General features: G+C 42.6%; 1 protein-coding gene across 4 annotated transcripts in view; it reads right to left on the bottom strand.

The window, feature by feature from the left end:
* Positions 1-19,269, bottom strand: part of abr (ABR activator of RhoGEF and GTPase) — a 122,755-nt gene that overhangs the window by 8,507 nt on the left and 94,979 nt on the right. The window contains exon 1 of one of the 4 annotated variants that reach the window (XM_062406062.1): positions 6,629-7,152. The exons of the other annotated variants lie outside the window; for them this stretch is intronic. Within the exon in view, the coding sequence (XP_062262046.1) occupies positions 6,629-6,814 (186 nt within the window). The 5' untranslated portion in view covers positions 6,815-7,152. Of the gene's footprint in view, positions 1-6,628; positions 7,153-19,269 lie in introns of those variants that run through there. 4 annotated transcript variants of the gene reach the window in all.

Below are 19,269 nucleotides of genomic sequence, written 5' to 3'. Positions count from 1 at the left end.
TCATTTACAGGCAGTGGTTACACTCACTGACCCATCTCAAAACTATATCCCCGACTGGGCTAAATATTTTTCTTTTATTAAAAAATTCTGAGGATCTTGGCCCATTTCCCGTCCTCTGCCTTTCCTGGGAAATGTGCCGGTTTAAAGGGATGAGTGCAGACAGCTTGGCTGAGGAGGCCTGCAGGAAGCAAAAACTCAGAGCCACATATTTTACTTAATATACTATGTTGAGTGACAAGAAACAGCAAGCAACTGAAAGACTCGAGAGACAAAGGCGTGGCTCTAGAGGAGAGTCAATCTAAACACAGCCTAGTAAACAAAATGAAGTGATAAAGCTGGTTAGGTTCATCTCAATATGACGGTAGTGTACATTGAATTAATGTTGTTTTTGAGGTAAAAGGAGACATTGCCAAGAATATGGCTGGTTTTAATAGAGGAAAGTGTTGTAGCAGACCTGAAGTAAAGAATTCCAAAGAGTTGGTCCACAATGACTGATTAACCTCAATACAGTCTCCCTTCACCTCTGTCTGGACAGATGAGCAGTAAACTTAAAACTGTTCCTGTATGCTGAAAGGAGATTTCCAGCACGTGCATCTTCAACATCTAAGCGCTTTCATGCAGAAGTCTAGAAAAAGATACCAGTCAGAAACTGTTTTGTGTTTGTGTTTTAACTTTTTTTAGAAACATCCTTGGGCTTATATGGTTCAGATGAGGATGGCATCACTGTGGTGTCAAAGCTCTCTTTGTAGGACAGTAGTGAAAAGTATCGAGGGGGCACGACTGAGGGGAGAACACAGCAGACAGCAGCCTGGAGCTAATACCAACGTACTCTGAATGTAGCCGACTGTTGCATTCACTCATTTGTGCCATGGGCCGCATATAAAAAGGATTTGTACGCATTCCAGTGGTGGCACCCAGCTGTAGCCTTTTCCTATTATAGAATACAATAAATACATTTGTGAATCTATGACAGACAGACACACACTCTGTACATTATCATGCTATCCTTCCTCTCTGTGTTTAAGCATTTGAAATGAGTGCGACAGGCGGCACGTGGCAGCCACTTGTAGGACCTAAAGAAACGGATGGCTGACTTCAGTATCTTTTCCAGCCTCTGATTGGACTGTCTGTCAATCAAGTGGAGCACAGGCACAAATATCCAATAGAGTCTCAACTTCAAAAGCAGAAGCAGACAGCTGTTAGCCTGTCCTCTGCCATGACTGCTCCACACACACAAAACAAATATAAGATCAGGTTGTTCTTTTACCTCATGCTCTTTCTTTTATATAGCCAATGCAGGGAAATAGCAAATACAGCGATGGGAACTTGCTACAGATGAACAATCACTTAAAGTTAGTTTACCCTGTTTGTTTATAAAAAAAACAACAACCTTTCTTTAAAATTGTGAGCTGGGGCGGATCTTGATGAATTTGTCATATATAGGAAACTGATATATGCGAGTATAGTGACTTCTAGAGGTTTCATGTTGCAGCTGAATACCCATCACTTCACCTCCGCTTGCTAGCATGAAAGAGAACCTGAGGCCCATTCTAGGGTAAAGAAAACAACAATTGGTACAATTAAGGTGATTTCACTCGTGAGAACATCACTAGGATTCTTTTTTGTTGAATTTCTGCTTCCTTTCACCTACATCTTACCCTGGATCTTTAAGGGACTATATCATAGATCAATAAATAGTGTACTGGACCAGGTTCGACCTGAGGACCTTTCACGTGACAACCACTACACTACGGGAACCGGGTGATACTGACCTCCTCCTTCTCCAGTGAGATGTGAGCCCCACGGCTGTGGTCATCATGAGACTGACGGCAACAACAGACTGACGCAGAGGGACAGTCAAAAGGTCTGTACCCCTCTGTGACTGTTTACATTCCCCCCACATCACACTGGAGACATGCTTCCTCACATGCAAAGCTACAGCAGGAGACCAGAAAAAGGCAGGCTCCTGCAGCCAGTGCATAAACCCTGCATAAGTTCTGATACTGAAACATGGTCCGTGGCATGATCATCCATTAGAAAACGCTTTCTTTACTGGAAAATGAAAAACTTGTAAAAGGAGTTTAAAAGTTATTTATGAAAGGATTGACACAGTATAATTTGGTAATATATATATATATTTAAAAAAAGAACAAAGTCAATGTAAATGATAAAAGTGAATATGTGAAGAGTAGAAATGAGTGCTGGTTTATGAAGATGTAAAAACAATTAGTATGCATGTTCTAAAGCAGCAGGAGACATTATGCCAAACAATAACTGAAATGATGTGTAGAGCCTTTAATAATTAAATCCCCACACACGTAATTAGCCCACTGCTGCTGTGCAGAGTTACCACATGCTGGTGACAATATTCAAAACACAACTTGATCCTCTGATATGTTAAATTAATGAATTTCTGTTTAATTTGTCCTTGGTGCTTCATGGCAGTTTTCCTCTGCTGCTCTCTGGCTGATTAAATATTCATTCAGCTGCAGAAAGCGTTTTATTAGTGCTTTAATTAGAACGCTGCTCAAACTGCAGGGCTCCTCAACTCCAGCCGGATTACAGGAATTGTTTGTGCAGTGAATGAGTCCTGTATTGTTGTTTTTATTACATTATACTGCAGTATAACTTGCCTCGAATACAAGCGCATCTCTATTTTTAGACTCATGATCCACTTAAGCACAATGTTTATGTTTGCATCAGTGAGGGCGTCTTTACTCAACAGCTGCTGATTTCACTGTGGCCATTTGAGGCCTATGTGACTCAGTTGCCATGTTTCCTCGTCCGCCGATTTCCGTGCGCGGGCCAATCGGCTCGGGTTCTGGGCCGGCAGAGAGCTGCGATTCGCCGATAAGCCTTTCAACTCTCAGGCGGTGTGTTTGGCAGGGCGTGTAAACAGTAACACACAGGATTCATAGTACACTTATGCAACACAGCCTTGCCTGCAGCCTTGGTGAGTAAGAGCACTGATGTGGAAGGAATTGTGAGTTATCCTACACTTAAGAATAGAAAAGGGGGAAAAAAGCCTTTTAATGCGCTGGATTTGAGTTGAATACATGCACTTACTGTATTCAATGATGCTCTAAAGCAAAAAATGTCCCTGTCTAATACACTATATTCCCACATGCTTCAGTAAAAACGGATGGTTAACGTTTTTCTGCAAAAAGTATGAAACATTATATTTGCAACCCTATTAAAGGCCCTCTACTATCTATCCATCTACTAATTATAGCCACACATCTGTATGTATGTGAAACACTTATCTCGAGAATCATTCATCTTGATGGCTTCACACTTGGCATGTTTATCGTTAAGGGCCAAATAAGTACGATGTCAACTCGGTGCAAGGTGGAAACATGCTAATATGAATAAAATAGCAGGAGCATTTAGGACTCATCAACGTAAGTGATGTTGACGATCGGTGAGTTCAACATCGACAACAATTGATTCTCCAGTTCAGGGCTTCGCATACTGAGCCGAGCTTCACTGAACCTTTAATACACAGGTGAGCGTCTCTATTAGCAGCAGCAGTGGTGCAGCAGCAGCTCCAACCAGCATCACCACAGCTGTAACTGACTCATCATCTTCCTGTACAACTATGACAACTTTTCCATTATTAACTGGGCCCAGACATTAACAACATACCAGAAATTCCCATCACCCAACTCTCACAGCTTAATTAGATGATGAATGCCTTGTCGTCACCCCACTGAGATTAAAGCCCACCTGCACACGGCCGGCTGTGGGACATGAGCCGAGCGGGTCATTGTGGGCACCAACCTCAGAATGCTTTAGTGACCTGCTCTCTCTCCTGGAGCTCATTAACCAATGGCATATCTCACACTGGGGATGGATTGGGGCCAGTAAAAGGCTATGCCCTCCGGTGGGGACAGACGGAGATTTATGTGGCCTATATAAAAGGGCTTTAATGGGACTGCCTGGCATTTAAGGCACACGGGCAGGATGAAACCTTAATATCTCCTCTGCACTAATCAACATGCTCAAATGGGAGAGCATAATTTCACAAGTGGGTTAAAATGCAGCGGGGGCGAGAGGTAGAGTGAGCGCGGATGATAATGGTTGGATCTCTTCCACTGCTAAGCCGGCACGACAGCTCCATTGTTCTTTGCTCTAAGCTGGCTGAAAAGTCTACAAAGAAAATATAAACAAAAACGTGCCTGGCAAGCAGGTCACCAGCCACAAAAACAGCCAAACATGAAGTTAGACCCACAACAAACCGCTAAACGCACACACAGTGTCTGGTTAGAGGCCAATTAGAGTTCCGTGCCAGCCCAGCATCTCATTAGACTGTGTCTTAATTAAGGTGACGCTTTAGGCTGAGGACAATCACGACACTGTGCTTCCATACCGCCATGCATCCGCTAAGATCAATGTTCCTCCAAATAATATAATGCATACCACAGAGGCTCGCAAACAGAAAAAGCAATAGCCCCTGTGGTCTTTGGGAATCTGTCATAAATAATTCTCAGAGTAGACAGCTGCATGTTTTAGAAAGGGACAGTCAAGATTTTATCAAGTTGGAAATTGGAGATTGGAATTTTTTTTTTAACTTAAATAATGTTTTTTCGGATTTTGGAGTTTGCAGATGAGTTTTGAATACTCAGGCCCCCTGACATGTTCCTGTTTCAGATGACTTAACATTGCGTTCACAGCCATCGAGTAGAGGAAGAAATCCTGGCAAGGGGGCAGGTGCAGGGAAAGAAAGCTGATAGGATCAAAAGGAAAAGACTGCAACACAAGTTTACTCATAAAACCTGGCGTGCAACGCTTCATTCAAAATGAATGAATGAACAGAGCATTTGGGTGAGAGGGGATTTCTGCTCAGGGTGATGGGCTGGAAGGCAGGATCACATGCTGTCAAACTAAATATAACGCTGCCATATTGAGATGAAAATGAAATAGAGAAATGGTCTTAAAGACACATTCTTTGACATTAAGACGGGGATTTGTGAACAGGGGAAAGAATGATCAATACAGGACCTGCAGGTCAATGCATTTAAGTCTGGGCATAGAAAGTATAACCAGGGGTTAGCCTTTCTCTTGCCTGTTGAATAATGGAAAGCGCTGAAGGAAAGGTCAAGTTAACCCTAGACATGAATTACTTTTCTGAAACACTTCATACTACAGCCCAAACTGCTGCTGATGCACTTGTGAAGAAGATGAGGAGGACTGCTAAAAAATGTGCAAACATGCAGTAAAACTAAAAAAGAGAAATTCATCCAGGGCTCATATCTGGACACATTAGTCATAGTTTTAGCTGCGTGTGCTGAGTTATGCATAGAACAAGAACAGGCTCACGTGCTTCCTCTCCATTTTCCACATACAAAAAGCATCTGGAGAAAAAGAAAATGTTCCTTTTTCCTCCACCCATGTATGAGTCACAATCCCAGACCTGCATTTAAACTATGCAGCACCAAACTTGTGTTTGTGTGTAAATGTGTGCAAGTGTGTGTGTGTGTGTGTGTGTGTGTATGTGTGTGTACCCGTCTTTGGGTAACTGATCCATCAAAAGAGTTCAACCTGAATATATTCACCCAACGACAATAATAACCTCAGTCCAGTAACTGCACATGTGGCGATTGTTTGCTTTCCATCTAATCTTTTGCAAATTCGTGCAAACACAATGAACTGCCAAGAGTTTTTGAATAACAAGATGCTGTCGGGAAACTTATTTGATAAATACTGGGAAAAAGCTCTGCGGATGATGTGACAGTTAATTATTGGATGCAGATACAAATTTCTAAGCTTAAAATGCCAAAGGGGCATTGGATGAGTTCTGCCAGACGGAGACAGTACCTCCACTCGGCAGTAGAGGGAGTCGGGCTGATACTGAACTACGAGCTTCACCATTTATTTGGAAATCGCATGCAGTCCTCACTAGTAGCTTTAGATGAAGAAAAACACAGACGGGTGGATGGAGAGTGACAGGAATGGCAATAGGGAGGAGGAAGTTATTATTCCACAAACACGAACGGTGATGACAATTCTTTACACCTCTCTCAATTATAGTCTAGTATCCAAAGAATAATTGGCCTTATAAGTCTCTGGTGTTATTTGTCAAATCATTAACATCAGGATGTTCTGCAACAAACAACAGCATTGACCTCATTTAGATTTATGTATTTAATTTTGGATGAAATAAGCTATAAATGAAATACATTACAAATTCTAATATCAGATAGACATATACCGTTTTTTCCCCTGATTAATTTAAGTCAAATGGCATAAATAAAAGATTTTATAGTAAATTTAATGAAATGAATATAAATAGTATTTAGCATGTGTTGTAGTGGATGTGAGTGACTGCAGGTTCAGAGTTTCGCACTATCACTTGCCGTGTGGAGACTGTCAATAGGCCGCTGCAATAAGAACAATAGTCAACTGAAAGAAAGACACACGATGAGAGAGAGCGCACACATGGAGAGGAACAGACTGAACATAAAAGAGACACATAGCAAACATATGGAAGTGACACAGTGATGAATAGGAAAGAACAAATGCGAGATAAAAGAGAAGAGGAAACACAGCTTGTGTATGTGTGTGACATGTGTGTATGTGTGTGACATGTGTGTGTGTGTGTGTGTGTGTGCATATGTCAGCCAGAGACCTTTTGTCTGAGGAGCTTGCTGCGGACGCGGCCCCATAGCTTGGCCCCGGTGTTGGTGTGCCTCTTGAGCACGGGGGTCTGCGGCTGGCTGGACAGATTGTGCTGGTTCTGGTCCACGCAGCAGTGCTGCTCCAGACGCTCGCACACCGAGTTCAAATTTACATCCGACACCATGATCTCCGTCATCCCAACGCCTCTTGGGTTCCCCCCTCCCACCAAAACACAGGTGGAGGAAGTTGGCTGGATCCCCACGCTAACCTCTCACAGATCAGCTGACCAGGTGATGCTGGTGAAGAGACACTCCGGGAATTCACCAAAAACAACAACAAAAAAGGCTCCAAGAGATGATCACTCGCTTCAGAAGAGGATAGAGTGATGGAAGGAAGGAGGACAAGATGCTGCCATGGTTTCCTTGATAAGCCTGATATTAATTCCACATCGGTTTCTCCCTATCTGTGAGCTCACTCCACGGTCAGCAGCCAACATCTCCTCACTGGGCAAATCTGAGTTCCACAACGGCAAACACAGATACAGAGCACTGGAGCGAAGCAGAGAGAGAGAGAGAGAGAAAGAGAGAGAGGAGGGAGGGAGGGAGCTCAGGGGAGTGAATGAGGTCCCGTTGTCACTGAGCAGCCCCCACTCCTCCAGATGTTGATGGACACACCTCCAAAAGAGAGGAGGGAGGGATGGTAGGAGTAATAGACAGTCAATGAGGAAGGCGAGTGGGGCAGAGAGATGGAGAGTGAAGGAGGGATGAAAGAAGGACGACTGCTTCTTCTTCAGTGCTTTGACCCCTCGTCAACCTTTCCCAGAGAGTGGAGGGAGGAACGTGATAAAGAGGAAAGAGGCATTGAAGGTGTGAAACTATAAAGTAGGGAGGTATTGATTGAGAAATATGAACAGCAGATAAATGTTCTAATGGATAAAAAAAACCGAATAAGCTTTAAAAAGGTTCCACATAGTCATGTCCCACGTAGATGTGACAGTGGCCACATTTTTTCCTTTTCTTTCCACCCTCTCCTTCCTCCTGTCTGTGTTGTTTTTCTCTCTCACCACAATCCTCTTCTTCAGGTCCACCATTTCCATTTTCCACTCAGCGTTAATGTGCGTGCATTCTTCCACTACAATGCCTAACCCCCGTCTGTTGACATTGGAAAGTCACTCAAAGACACCCACACCGCAGAGGCGCTCGCACCTCCTGGGAGACGCGCAGAGCGAATCACCATCTTTATTAAACAGGACAGCCAGAGCCGGCTGCTCTTAAAGCGGCGTATTCCTCCGTAAAAAATTGGATCGATCGGAGGAAGGGGCAGCCGGCGTGTGTGCCTGTCAAACTCCATCTCCATCCACCTTGTCCCATCTCATTTGAATTAGAGGAGAGGGGGAAACAATCTGCTGGGGAAAGGTTATAGACACGAGGCTGCATTTTAAAGAGCAGTAAGACGAACTATCTGCGGGGCTGAATGGTTGTTATGATTCAGAGCTGCTGTGTGCAGGCAGGTAGACCGATGCCTGGTACAGTGATTCATGAAGGGTTCAGATAAGGAGAGGAGCATGTTCCCCAGAAATGTAAAAAAAAAAAATCAGATTCTGAGGAAACATTTTTCAACATCAAGAGCCTTAAATGATTGATATTAAGATTAATTTGATTGGCTTCCAGCTTGGCAGGTGCATTTGTTTAGGGTGCGAGAGGTGCTGTGTTGTATTTGGTACGATTTAGGGGCACAATATATTTTTTAACACGTCTTCTTCTCGGATAAACAACAGCAATGTTTGGTAACTGGGTCAAACCGCAGGTTTAAATCAACGCCAGATTATCCAGATTATTTTGATAATTTTATTGTTTTCATTTCACCATATCAGCCTGATACACGGGTACTGAACCTCGTAATGGTAGCAAAATTTGAAAAATCACTATCTCTTTAGCAAGTTCAATGCAATATTATTCGTATATACTGAGCTGAATGACAGAGCTTATATTTTGAAAACTTGGGTCTGAACTCTGTGTCGATCTGCAGATGTACCAGGTAGGATGACCACAAACCTTCTGTTTATAAAAAGCTTTGGACACAAACTGTTTGAGGAGGACTCACTAATGCCAAGGAGTAATTCTGAGGTAGCATCTGACCATTAACACAAGCCAAGAGAAACAGGCAAGTTTACAACTGGCACTGCACTGTTGTTAATTTGGTGTCAGCTCTGAGCTTAACAAAACAAACTGATCATGTCATCATGAGACGTCTCAGATAGCAGCAGACTACCACAGTCTAAAAACATGTGGGTTAGTGTGTGTTGTGTGGCGACGATCAAGCATCAAACAGGACAGCCTGTATGTCTGACTTTTAGTGGGCGACAGCGTAGCCGACCAGGGGTGGGTGGGGTGGGCTGATATGGAGGAGACCTCAGCCAACCCTCGCCACAGAGTATTTTTAACTGCCAGGCTTCGTAACTATGAGATATGAGCACTGCATGCGTCACATCGTGGAAAGAATGTCTGGGAAAACCATGTTTTGAAAATTGGGGGGAAGAAAAAGAAAAAGAAAAACCCACAGGGAGATGGGAGATATTTTTGGGTAAGATGAGAGAGAAGGGGCACACAGAAATAGACGAGTGCTTTGACTGTGTGTATGTTCAGAGTTATGTGCTTCAGTCAGTCTTGATGTAAGACAGGTCTGTTACCACAGCATCCATCAAAGAGACGAACAAAGGCAGGAAAATGAAAAAGTAAATCATAGTCATCATCATTGCCTGGAATTGACCTGAATCAGTCAATGTATGTTTGATGGAGATGCACTAATCCACATTTTTCTCCCCCATAACCCAAACTCAGTGCATATGTAAGTCTGAGACCTCTGCTCTATTTTTCCCCCAAATTCAAAAACTCTATAACTCGCTGTGTGGATTTATGTGGCACCAAATCTTAAGTCCCAAAAACTGACAGCAGAAACACTGAACTTCACAAAGAGGAGGATCTGAGTTCGATGTGGATCAGTCAAAACGATTAATGAGGTTGAGGATCAGCACCGGTAATGATCCTGCACATCAGATTAGTGCATCTTTGACTTCGTAGTAATGACATAGTTCTAGTAAGATTTAAAACCCTGAGGGGATGTGACTAATTTCTTTATTTTGTCTAATTGACGCTCAAAGAACAGAGTATTTAATTCACAAAATGAAGATGTAAATTGCAACTTTTTGAGGGTAGGCTGATTGTAAATTGGCTAATAGTCTTGAGAATTGGTAGAGCCAACTCTCAAGACTTTAAAGTGAAGCTATGTAACTGTTGAGAGAAGAAAAAAAACATTCTTTGTGTTAGAACTAAAAAATGACAACTGATAAGTAACTAGAATGGCACTCAGTAGAGCGGATACCTCCGACAACTCTCCACACATTTAAATTCAGGAGATCTGGATGTTTATTTGGGTCTGCGCTTAAAACGCCATATTTTTTCCATCAAGATCCAGAATTATTCTCGAAAATCCACATCAGTGTTGCTGTGTAACTGAAAGTGGATGTATGAATCTTCTGTTTGAATCCTACACTTACTCCATGTCTTAGTGTAAGCCAATAAATCATAACGTTCACTTGTGACCACAGTGGTTGCTGCTCATCACACATTACATTGCTCACATTGTGACTGATGCCTCTCCCCTCTGTTCAGTCATGCAGGGCCCTAATTTTAACATTGCTCTGTAGCTGCATTCAAATGTTTTCAGCTGCTGGTTTTATCTTTAACCGTCAAGAAAAGCCTCAAAGTCTAAGGATAGTGACAGAGGAGCAGCTCCCGAAACAGAAACGCATAACAGACGGGTTATGTTTCCCTCACATTCCAAGAGTGTGTCATGTTATTGTCTTCTCTGACCCCTTTATTTCCCGTGACACTTCCTATGACTGTTTTTCTTCATATATAATAAAATCACAATAATGAAATTGATCACCCGTGGTCATCCAGGTAGACTCAATTCATTAAAAACTCAAGTTTCACAGATCACAGTTATTCCTATAGAGTAGCAGCAGCTCCCAGGCGTCTCTATGACCGGGTCAACCAGCCTCCGAGACTTCACAACGAATCACATCCACAAAATCATGGAGCGAACACACACGCACGTATGCACTCCCCCGACGGAACACAAACACATACTGTACATTCATACATCTTGCGCTTTGCTCTCCATGGTGTTGGCTCATAACTTTTTTATGGTGTAAAAACCACCATGCCCATACATTGACTGTGCATGCAGACATGTTAACCCAGAATACTGCGGGTTCACTTCACGCAGCTCCGCATATTAAAATAGTCCACGCAGTTAGCGAGACCGCCGCAGCTCACCAGAACCAAAATTTACTCCATATGTGACATCGAAATGGAAAATAAGAACAGGAGAGTGATGCATCACACTAATGTTTGTCTAAATATTGTCGGTAGCAAAATATTTCAGCTCCGTGGTTTCACTGTGAGTAAGAGAAGTGGAATAATGGCCCCTTGATTTCCTAAAAGGCCCTGGCATAGATAAAAATATACCATAGAGATAAATTAACTGTATGAGAGGATGAACTGTGTGGGGCCTTGAGCCTGGGAGACATGGGAATGATACAAAAAAAGAGGAAGATGCAAGACGGGGAGGAGGAGGAGGGCATTCAACAGGGAGATAAGATTAAGTTCTTGTGGGAATGGGAATCTACATGAAAGAGCGGAGAGTAATTAGTAAAAGTGGAAATCCTTGCGATGTTTTTCTACCAGGTTTGGGGCTAAGCACTCCCTTCTGCTGTGTTAAAGAGGCTGGGTGATAGTACTTTAATTATTCTGTTTTCTTCCATCATTACAAAGACAACAGGAGGTCCACAGAACATCTTATTTACCACCAAGTTATTGAAGGTCAATTTATGATCTTTTATCTTAAAATGGGGTATTATTTAATGTTAATATGCAGATAAATCACAAAAAGGTGAGAGAACAGATGGCTCAGGTCTGAGTGCCTGTGCTCTGACATCAGGACCAGTCCTGGCTCTTAATTATAGATGGGCTGGGTGGCACAGCCACTCGTAAAGCTGCTCCATATGACCAGACTGAAGGGGGAAGGGAGAGCTGAACGAGGTCCTGGTTTCTACTCCAAACTCCATGAGGGGGGAGAGAGAGAGCGCGGCCGCTCCCTGAAAAGCAGCGTGATTCTGTTGATTCTGCGATTCTCTGGCCTCGGCTCCTGCAGGCTTCAGCACTAACCTGCCAATCACAGAGACCTTCGAGAGGCCAGAGATAAATTAATGATCAATTTAACGACTAAGACGCCCTGACATGAATATGGAGCAGCCCGGAATCCATGCCTGGTTATTGAACGTGGGATGGTCCTGGCGCTCATGTAATGAATTCAGTTGACAGTCAGGTGTTTGCCACGCAACAAGCCCCTTTTTACTTTACAATTCACATCATGTGAGCCTTCTACAGCTGCTGAAACCATCTGCCTGTAAATGTTTTGTAGCCGACCTTCACTTTATTCCCTCTGTGCACGAAACAAACCAAGTGTGTGATGTAACTTCGCCATAAATGACATAGCTGGAATATCTGACATGAACGAGATCCTGTAACTGCAACTCCAGATTTTGGAATAGGAAGCTGAACCATGTCTCTCCGCACAGGGAGATTGTTCCAGGCTCAAATCCAGCTGGGGCCTCTCACTGTGGAGTCTGTAGGTTCTGTCCTGCCTGACCTGCACAATATGTATGGATGGTGGTATATTCCAATGGTTTAAGGAATATTTTGTATATTTTGAGAATAAACTTACTGGCTTCTTTTTGAGGTTTGAGGTTGACCTGCACCTCTAAACCTCAAAAGTGGAGGCTCAAGGTATCCTGAGAGAAAACGTTGTAGCATGACAAACCTTGTAGAAAATGTATAACTTTCCATATTTACATTTTGGTGTACAAATAACTATCTATCTATATATAACATGTTAATTAAAGCGCTTTAGAGATGAGGTTGGTAGATATTTATTTTTGCAAATGAGGTTATGTTTTCACCTCTGCTTGTTTGTGGGTTGGATTATGCAAAAAACGTTGGGATAGATTACCACGAAACTTGGTGAAAGGATGCACTATGCACTTGAGAAGAATCCTTTAAATTTTGGTGCTGACCTGGTGCTGACTTTGTGAGATAGGGCATCAATGTTTACACTGTTTTCCCATGTTATTATTCATTGAGCTTGATGAAAGAAAAGAAAATCTGTGGACTTTGGTGCAGATCCAAAATAAAATTCGGGATCTAGTGAATTTAAATGTGGTTTCATAAGGGGACTGTTGGGCCTTGGCAGAGGTATATGCTCTCCTGATTCCAGTCTATGCTAAACTAAGCTATGGACATGAGATGGGTATTGATCATCTCATCTCATGAAACTTTCAGCAAATGAATAAACATTGCTAGATACAGTACTATAAAATACTGACATAAGATAATAAACATATTTCACAAAAACTTCAAACTGTTCTTTTAAAACTGAATATTTGGGACATTTAACTAAAAACGTACACAGCTAGAAGACATTGAAAGAGCAAGCATGATGTCCACAATGCACTGCTTAATGTTGCTCTATATATATTTTGACTCTCATGTTGAAAGCAGTTTGCTGTTAAGGCAGAAGCAGGGTCCACAGTTTGATTCCCCGGCTTTGGACTGCAGCTCCGACTCATGCTGCACAATCCCACACATTTAAATTCCTGTCCTCACCTCTGTACTGTTCCCACTGTTATTCCTTTGTGAGCAAAGAGGTGATCGTTTGTGACATGCGTATCAATAAAGGAAATGCCTAAAAGGGAAGCGGCATCGAGCTTATCTAACTTACTCATCAAAAACCCCAAAGTGCTGCATTTTCATCATGTGCGCTTTCTGGGGCCTGTGAGTGAGTGACATGATTGACTCAGTGACACTGATGGCCGCAAGCCATGTTGTGGACGTGTAATTCAATCAGATTAAAATATGAAGGGTCTCTATAAGAATGTTTAAGGGATGACCCAGTCTCCCACTTTGATCTTTGCAGCCGGCTTCTCGAAAGCAAGACATAGGAAGGGGAAACAGTGTAAAGAAGGAGGGGTGTGTGTGCATGCGTGTGTGTGTGTGTGTGTGTGTGTGTGTGTGTGCATGCGTGTGTGTGTGTGTGTGTGTGAGGGTCCTTCAGGGTACAGTGTGAGTGGTAAAATGGGAGTGCAGAGGTGGGAGGGGGGTTTGGCAGGGTGGGAAATCACAGCCTCAGGGTGCTCCGCAGATTATTCCTGCTTCTCTTTCATCTGAGCCAATGGGGGGGGGGGGCTTCCTTCGATTAAGCGCTCCATCACTTATTAAGCACTTCAGAACAAAAGGTGGTGATGGAGAGTTAGGGGGTAAAACAAGAGGAAGAGCTGAGAGGAGGTTACATTATCATTATGTTTTTGGGTGTGGTTAGGATGAAATGGGGATCCATGTTTGCATCTTCTCTATGATGGAGAGTGGGCGGAAAAACAAAGCATTTGGGATGAATGAAAAAGGATGAAAAGCAATGAACAGTCTGATATTTAAAGCCTTAACATTTCACTTCCATGTAAATCTAGTAACAACTCAGTAGAAAAGCCTTTTAAAGTGGCGTTTTTTAATGAGGAGTATTTTTGAGTCTAAATGGAACAAACTGGAGGCAGAAAAGGACAGAGCAGAGAGGTAAGAGAGGATAAACTGAGCATGAGCAAGCAAAGCTCACAAAGCAGTTGACAAGCAGAGTGATGCAAGAGCAAATGGTGAAGCAGCAACACTGCAGGTGCTGCACCTCAGCATGCAGCATCCATCCAGCATCCATCCAGATATCCAGGTCATACTCTGCATACAACATGTTTATTACATCTTTGTACTTTCAATTAATTTGCTTTAACTGCTGGTGCTCACTTGTGATTTATCCTGTCTAATTTAATTCCTCATTATGATTTGATTAATATTCAAATCACTCGGATGGCTACCCACAAAGATTAACGACACTTTTGATTTCTCTGTATCTATATAAATCGAAGTTAGCCCTAATAATGTCAAACTGAACCAAGTCAGCCTGATATCTGAAAAGTAGCAGAGTTAATGTCTGAATGTGACACAGTTGCAGCTAAAAAAAAAAAGCCTAAAAGGCAAAACATAAGATGCAGAGTCGACACGAAAATTCAAATGCGTCGTCCCTCGGCTCCAAGTGTATTTGTTGAATACACACCAGAAGCTTCTCTGTGGGGATAACTACAGCTCAACAACACTGAACTTTCTTCAATTACATCTGATCCACCCATCCCCAGCAAACACTGCAGCTACATCCTCAGCCAACATTCAACTTGGGTTTTGCTTTAAATAGAAGAAAAAAAAAAACTGTACGAAAAATGAAATAAAACCTGAGAGGTGACAAGTTCTTTGCTGTGAACTAGAGTCGGCTGTGATTTCTGCAAATACACACCACCCTGTCCTCCAGGGATGTGGCTGTGAACCCAGCACACTGAAGTGGAGGTCTCTGCTTGACTAGGACACGGCTGTGTTACATCTGAAGCGAACGGTGTGACCCAGTTCCAGTGATGAAGAGAGTTGCAGCCTCACAGGACGACAACACCGCTGACCTGCTTGAATAATTCACTCTGAAGTGTGAACCCGTGGCTGACTGGACGCAGCCACCTGGAAGATTACACGGATAGAGAGGAGGGACACGGGACTATAACAGAGAGGAGGAGGAGGTGTGACAGGACGGTCGTCGATGACATGAAATGAGATAAGAAAGTATTACACCACTGGAGGTTCAGGGAAAATGGGCAGGGGGGAATCAAATTAGAGTATTTAGAAGTTAGGACTAGAGGCTTGGATAAGACCACGTTTTACACAGGTACACCTCGAGATTCAAACGGCCACAGGGTCAGATAAGGCTACATCAATACTACTATGTTTTAGTTTGAAACTTCCATTTTCAAACTAAAACATCTCTATCCACAAAAGCTGTTTGTGTCCGTATCAGTTAGAGTATCAGCATCGGTGGAGCCCACAGTCCCCTTAAATTCAATCAAACCGCATCATATTGAAAAAACGAAAACATATCAGGTCTCTCAATGTTCCCGTTTTTCTACCATCAAGAGCTCCCTTGGACATTGGCGAAAACCTCTTTGTGATAATACATCCAGAGGGAACACCTCCTTGCTGGAGATAAGAGCTCGACATTTCATTTTTTCCAGGACGACCTGGTCAGCTATTTCTCTAACTAATTCACAGCAGCCGCCACACCCTTCAAGATCCTCCCCTCCGTCACCAATAATGAGTAAAAAAAAAAATCTGTGTCAGGTCAAAACCTCATTAGCAGGTGAACAAGATGAGTCAATGTGCAAGTGGAAAATCAATTCCTCGGTCAATGGAGACTGCGGCGGCCTCGGCTCCAAACATGAACCCTGGTCACTGGGTTGTTATGTTGACCAGTCTTTGTGTAACAGTGTTAGCAGTGCAGACAAACCATCTCAGGCTCAAGAGGAAGATCTGCAGCTAAACGCCTCGTCTCTGATGTACCACTCTACTCTCCTCTTTCCTTTCACCTTCACTCTGCTCTGAGACTCGACCTGGCTTCCCTTTCCAATTCACAGGTATAGAAGATGGATAAGGAACTAAAGAAGAGTTTTACCATGCCAGGGTATTATCTTTCTTTATCTCTATTATATTATTAACTTGATCATTTATGTACTTCCTCCACTTTGTATTCAAACCATTTGTTTTCTTATGGTGTGTTACTTTGTGTTTCCCATTACAGATCGATACGGAGCAGGCGTTGGAGTGATTAGTGTGGCTGGCTCACGGTGGCGTCTCGCTGACTGTAGCTGAACGACACTTCCTCATGTGTGCTGAGTGAAGCATTATCAGGTCACAGTGGAGGGAGGGGAACATGACAGTAACCAGAGATGCTAACAACCCAAACGACTCCTACACTCCTCCTGAATCTAACACTACCTCACCAAAGGAGCACACATCCCTCTCCTGGCTATTGTACAACACACATAATAAAACTCGAATTTGTGACTGTGAGATAGACATTACAGGTGTCCTCCCTCATAAACTCCCACTCAGCTCTTTGAAGCCAGGTGCAGAACAGGGAACAGGTACACACTCCGAGCCGGTGCGCCCCCGCCGGATCACCACATTTAATGCCTCTGCAAAGGGACGCTTTTGAAAAAAGACTTCTCAGATGAATTCAGAAACAAAATGCCAGTTATGCAACAGGCTGCTTCAAGCGAGGCAACACACAGAGGGGAGTCGTCATCTGAGAGGCACCAAGAGCCGGAGAGAACCGTGTTGTTCTCCAAGGTTGTTCAAACTGCTGCACTTTTGTAGTTCACTTTATGGTGGAATATTTTACGATGGCAAACTTTTTAATTGTGCCTTAATAAAGTTTTGCATTATAACAACCGAGAACTTTCAAGAAGTTTCAAGAAAGTGTGAGTTGCTGCCTTTGACAGAAACACTGTTGCTGTGTTTTTGTAACTACAAAGCAAGTTCAAAATTCAAGGATTGAATATCTTGTGCATTTACGTGATCCTTGGATGTTCCAATTGTGACATCGTTGTTCCTACTTCGGTGTGTTCATGTGCTTTGAAGTTGGAATGGAGTTGCATTTGTGTGTTATAACTTTTAAACAACACCCTGACACCTCTCTCCAATAGTAGTATAATAACAAAGAGCAAAGGAAAAAGATTCAGGTGTGACATGCATATAGAATATTTAAAACGTATGAATGTCAATCACACAATCATCTGATTTGGCTATAAAGTGATGGACATGCAGTTTGCACGTGACAAAAATATAAAATTTGACAAATTCACATTAGAAACACAATTTTAGAGCTGATTGTAATATTATGGATCATTAGTTTATAGGTGATGTCGGCAGTTTGGCAACTTGTGCAATAAATTTCATTCATGTTGCTCTGACTTGACGTGGCGTTCATGTGAATTTTTCCATTCAGGAACACATTTTTCCAATTATTCCGCCTCCACTTGAATGGACCATAAGCACAGATTAAACTTTCCCTAACAACCTTTTGTGATGTGTGAAGAGGTGCAGTAGATCAGGTTGAAATGCTTCTTTGATCCCTGACATGTTAGACACAGTGTCAGCCGTGCTCTGCAGCACCCACACTGGGTTTGATGAGGCTGTAGACACCAGATAACCGCACTGGCAGTGATCTCATCTTTTACACAGCTGACAAGTTCAAAACATCCATGTGAGATGTCTGGAGGGACTTGAGAAACATTTCCTCCACATCAAAACAATTACATCATCAGAGGACAAAAAAAAAGGGGGCCTGAGGCTGAGGGTCTCGGGTCAGAAATCCAAGAAGCCAATAACAAGAGCTTTGTTATCAAGTGTTTCACAGAATGTAGAAGCGTTATACGTTTAAATAACTCATTACATCATAGGTGTTTATGTCAAGTGAGGAATGCTTTGCTTCATTAATGAAGATTAACACCTGTCATGGTGGCAAACTGTCAGCTACACTTGTGTGAAGCTGGACTGGAGAATGATCAGTGAGGTATCACACTATAAAAACATTAATGACACACAACCTGATTTAATGAAGCTTGAATTTTGAACTGGAAGAAAGCTGTAAGCCATTTTTTGATATTGCATAATGAAAATAAAATATATATAGGGATGCACGATAATTATTGGGACTGATAAATTATAGGCCAGTAAAGGGATATATAATATATATTTTTTGAAGTTGATAAATAGAGCAGAGAATTGCAATGATGTTACTACACCAGTGGGTAGCAGAGATGGAGTCTGCAGGGAAAAAGTTATCATGCTCACAACGTTCATGTTCAGCAAGGATTGGAATTCTTTAGGCATTTGAAAAGTGCAAGAAGTGTGCTACTGACGAGGAAGAGGCTAAAGCAATCAATCTGGGTTTTGCTAGTGAAAAGGCCAATGTACCAACGTATGTGACATAAGCTTTAATGTTTACACCAAGGACATATAAGCCTCTGACTGTGAATCCAGTGAACACACTTAGTTTGACGGCTCAGTGGCTGGATGAGGCTCTTAAAGGCAGTGCTGCATGCTCAGGTTCACAAACAACAGTGATTAGGTTATATGAAAATCCTTTTCAAATATAAAAAAGAGATTACTGGTTATTGGTATGGATAACTGCCATGATAAGCAGGTCATTATCAGTTATCAGAATTGGTTGAACAAAATCCTATCGTGCATCCCTAAAAATACATTATTAGATGACAGCTTGAGTGATAAGTACACCAGCCAGGGTTCACAAAGTCGGTACAGTCCAAACAGGAAACGGGCAGTCTCCCTCCCTCGCCCTGGGACAGGAAGTCATAAAACAGGATCAAACAAGGGGCAGTGCTCACGGTCCCGCCGTAGGAAAAGCAAAATGTCACGGGATGTAATAGACTCAACAACAACTTCTAAATCACCATGAGGTTTCAAAAGCCCGATCCTTTAAAAGAAGCTGAATGTAGATCCTGTACATGAGGCTGAAATGTTAATCGTGATCAGTCAGTTTCTTCTACATTCACATTAAACACTGAGAATTCATACCGAGTAAGAGGAGAGGAAGGAAAAGGGAAAGGTCAGCAGGACTTGCTGAAGGGAAAACAAACAAAAAAGCACA

Source organism: Platichthys flesus, chromosome 15 (genome assembly GCF_949316205.1).
Source record: "Platichthys flesus chromosome 15, fPlaFle2.1, whole genome shotgun sequence".
In the NCBI taxonomy this organism is placed as follows: Eukaryota; Metazoa; Chordata; class Actinopteri; order Pleuronectiformes; family Pleuronectidae; genus Platichthys; species Platichthys flesus.
Note: the sequence above shows the minus strand (reverse complement) of the source record. Positions and strands in the feature narration are given on the sequence as shown.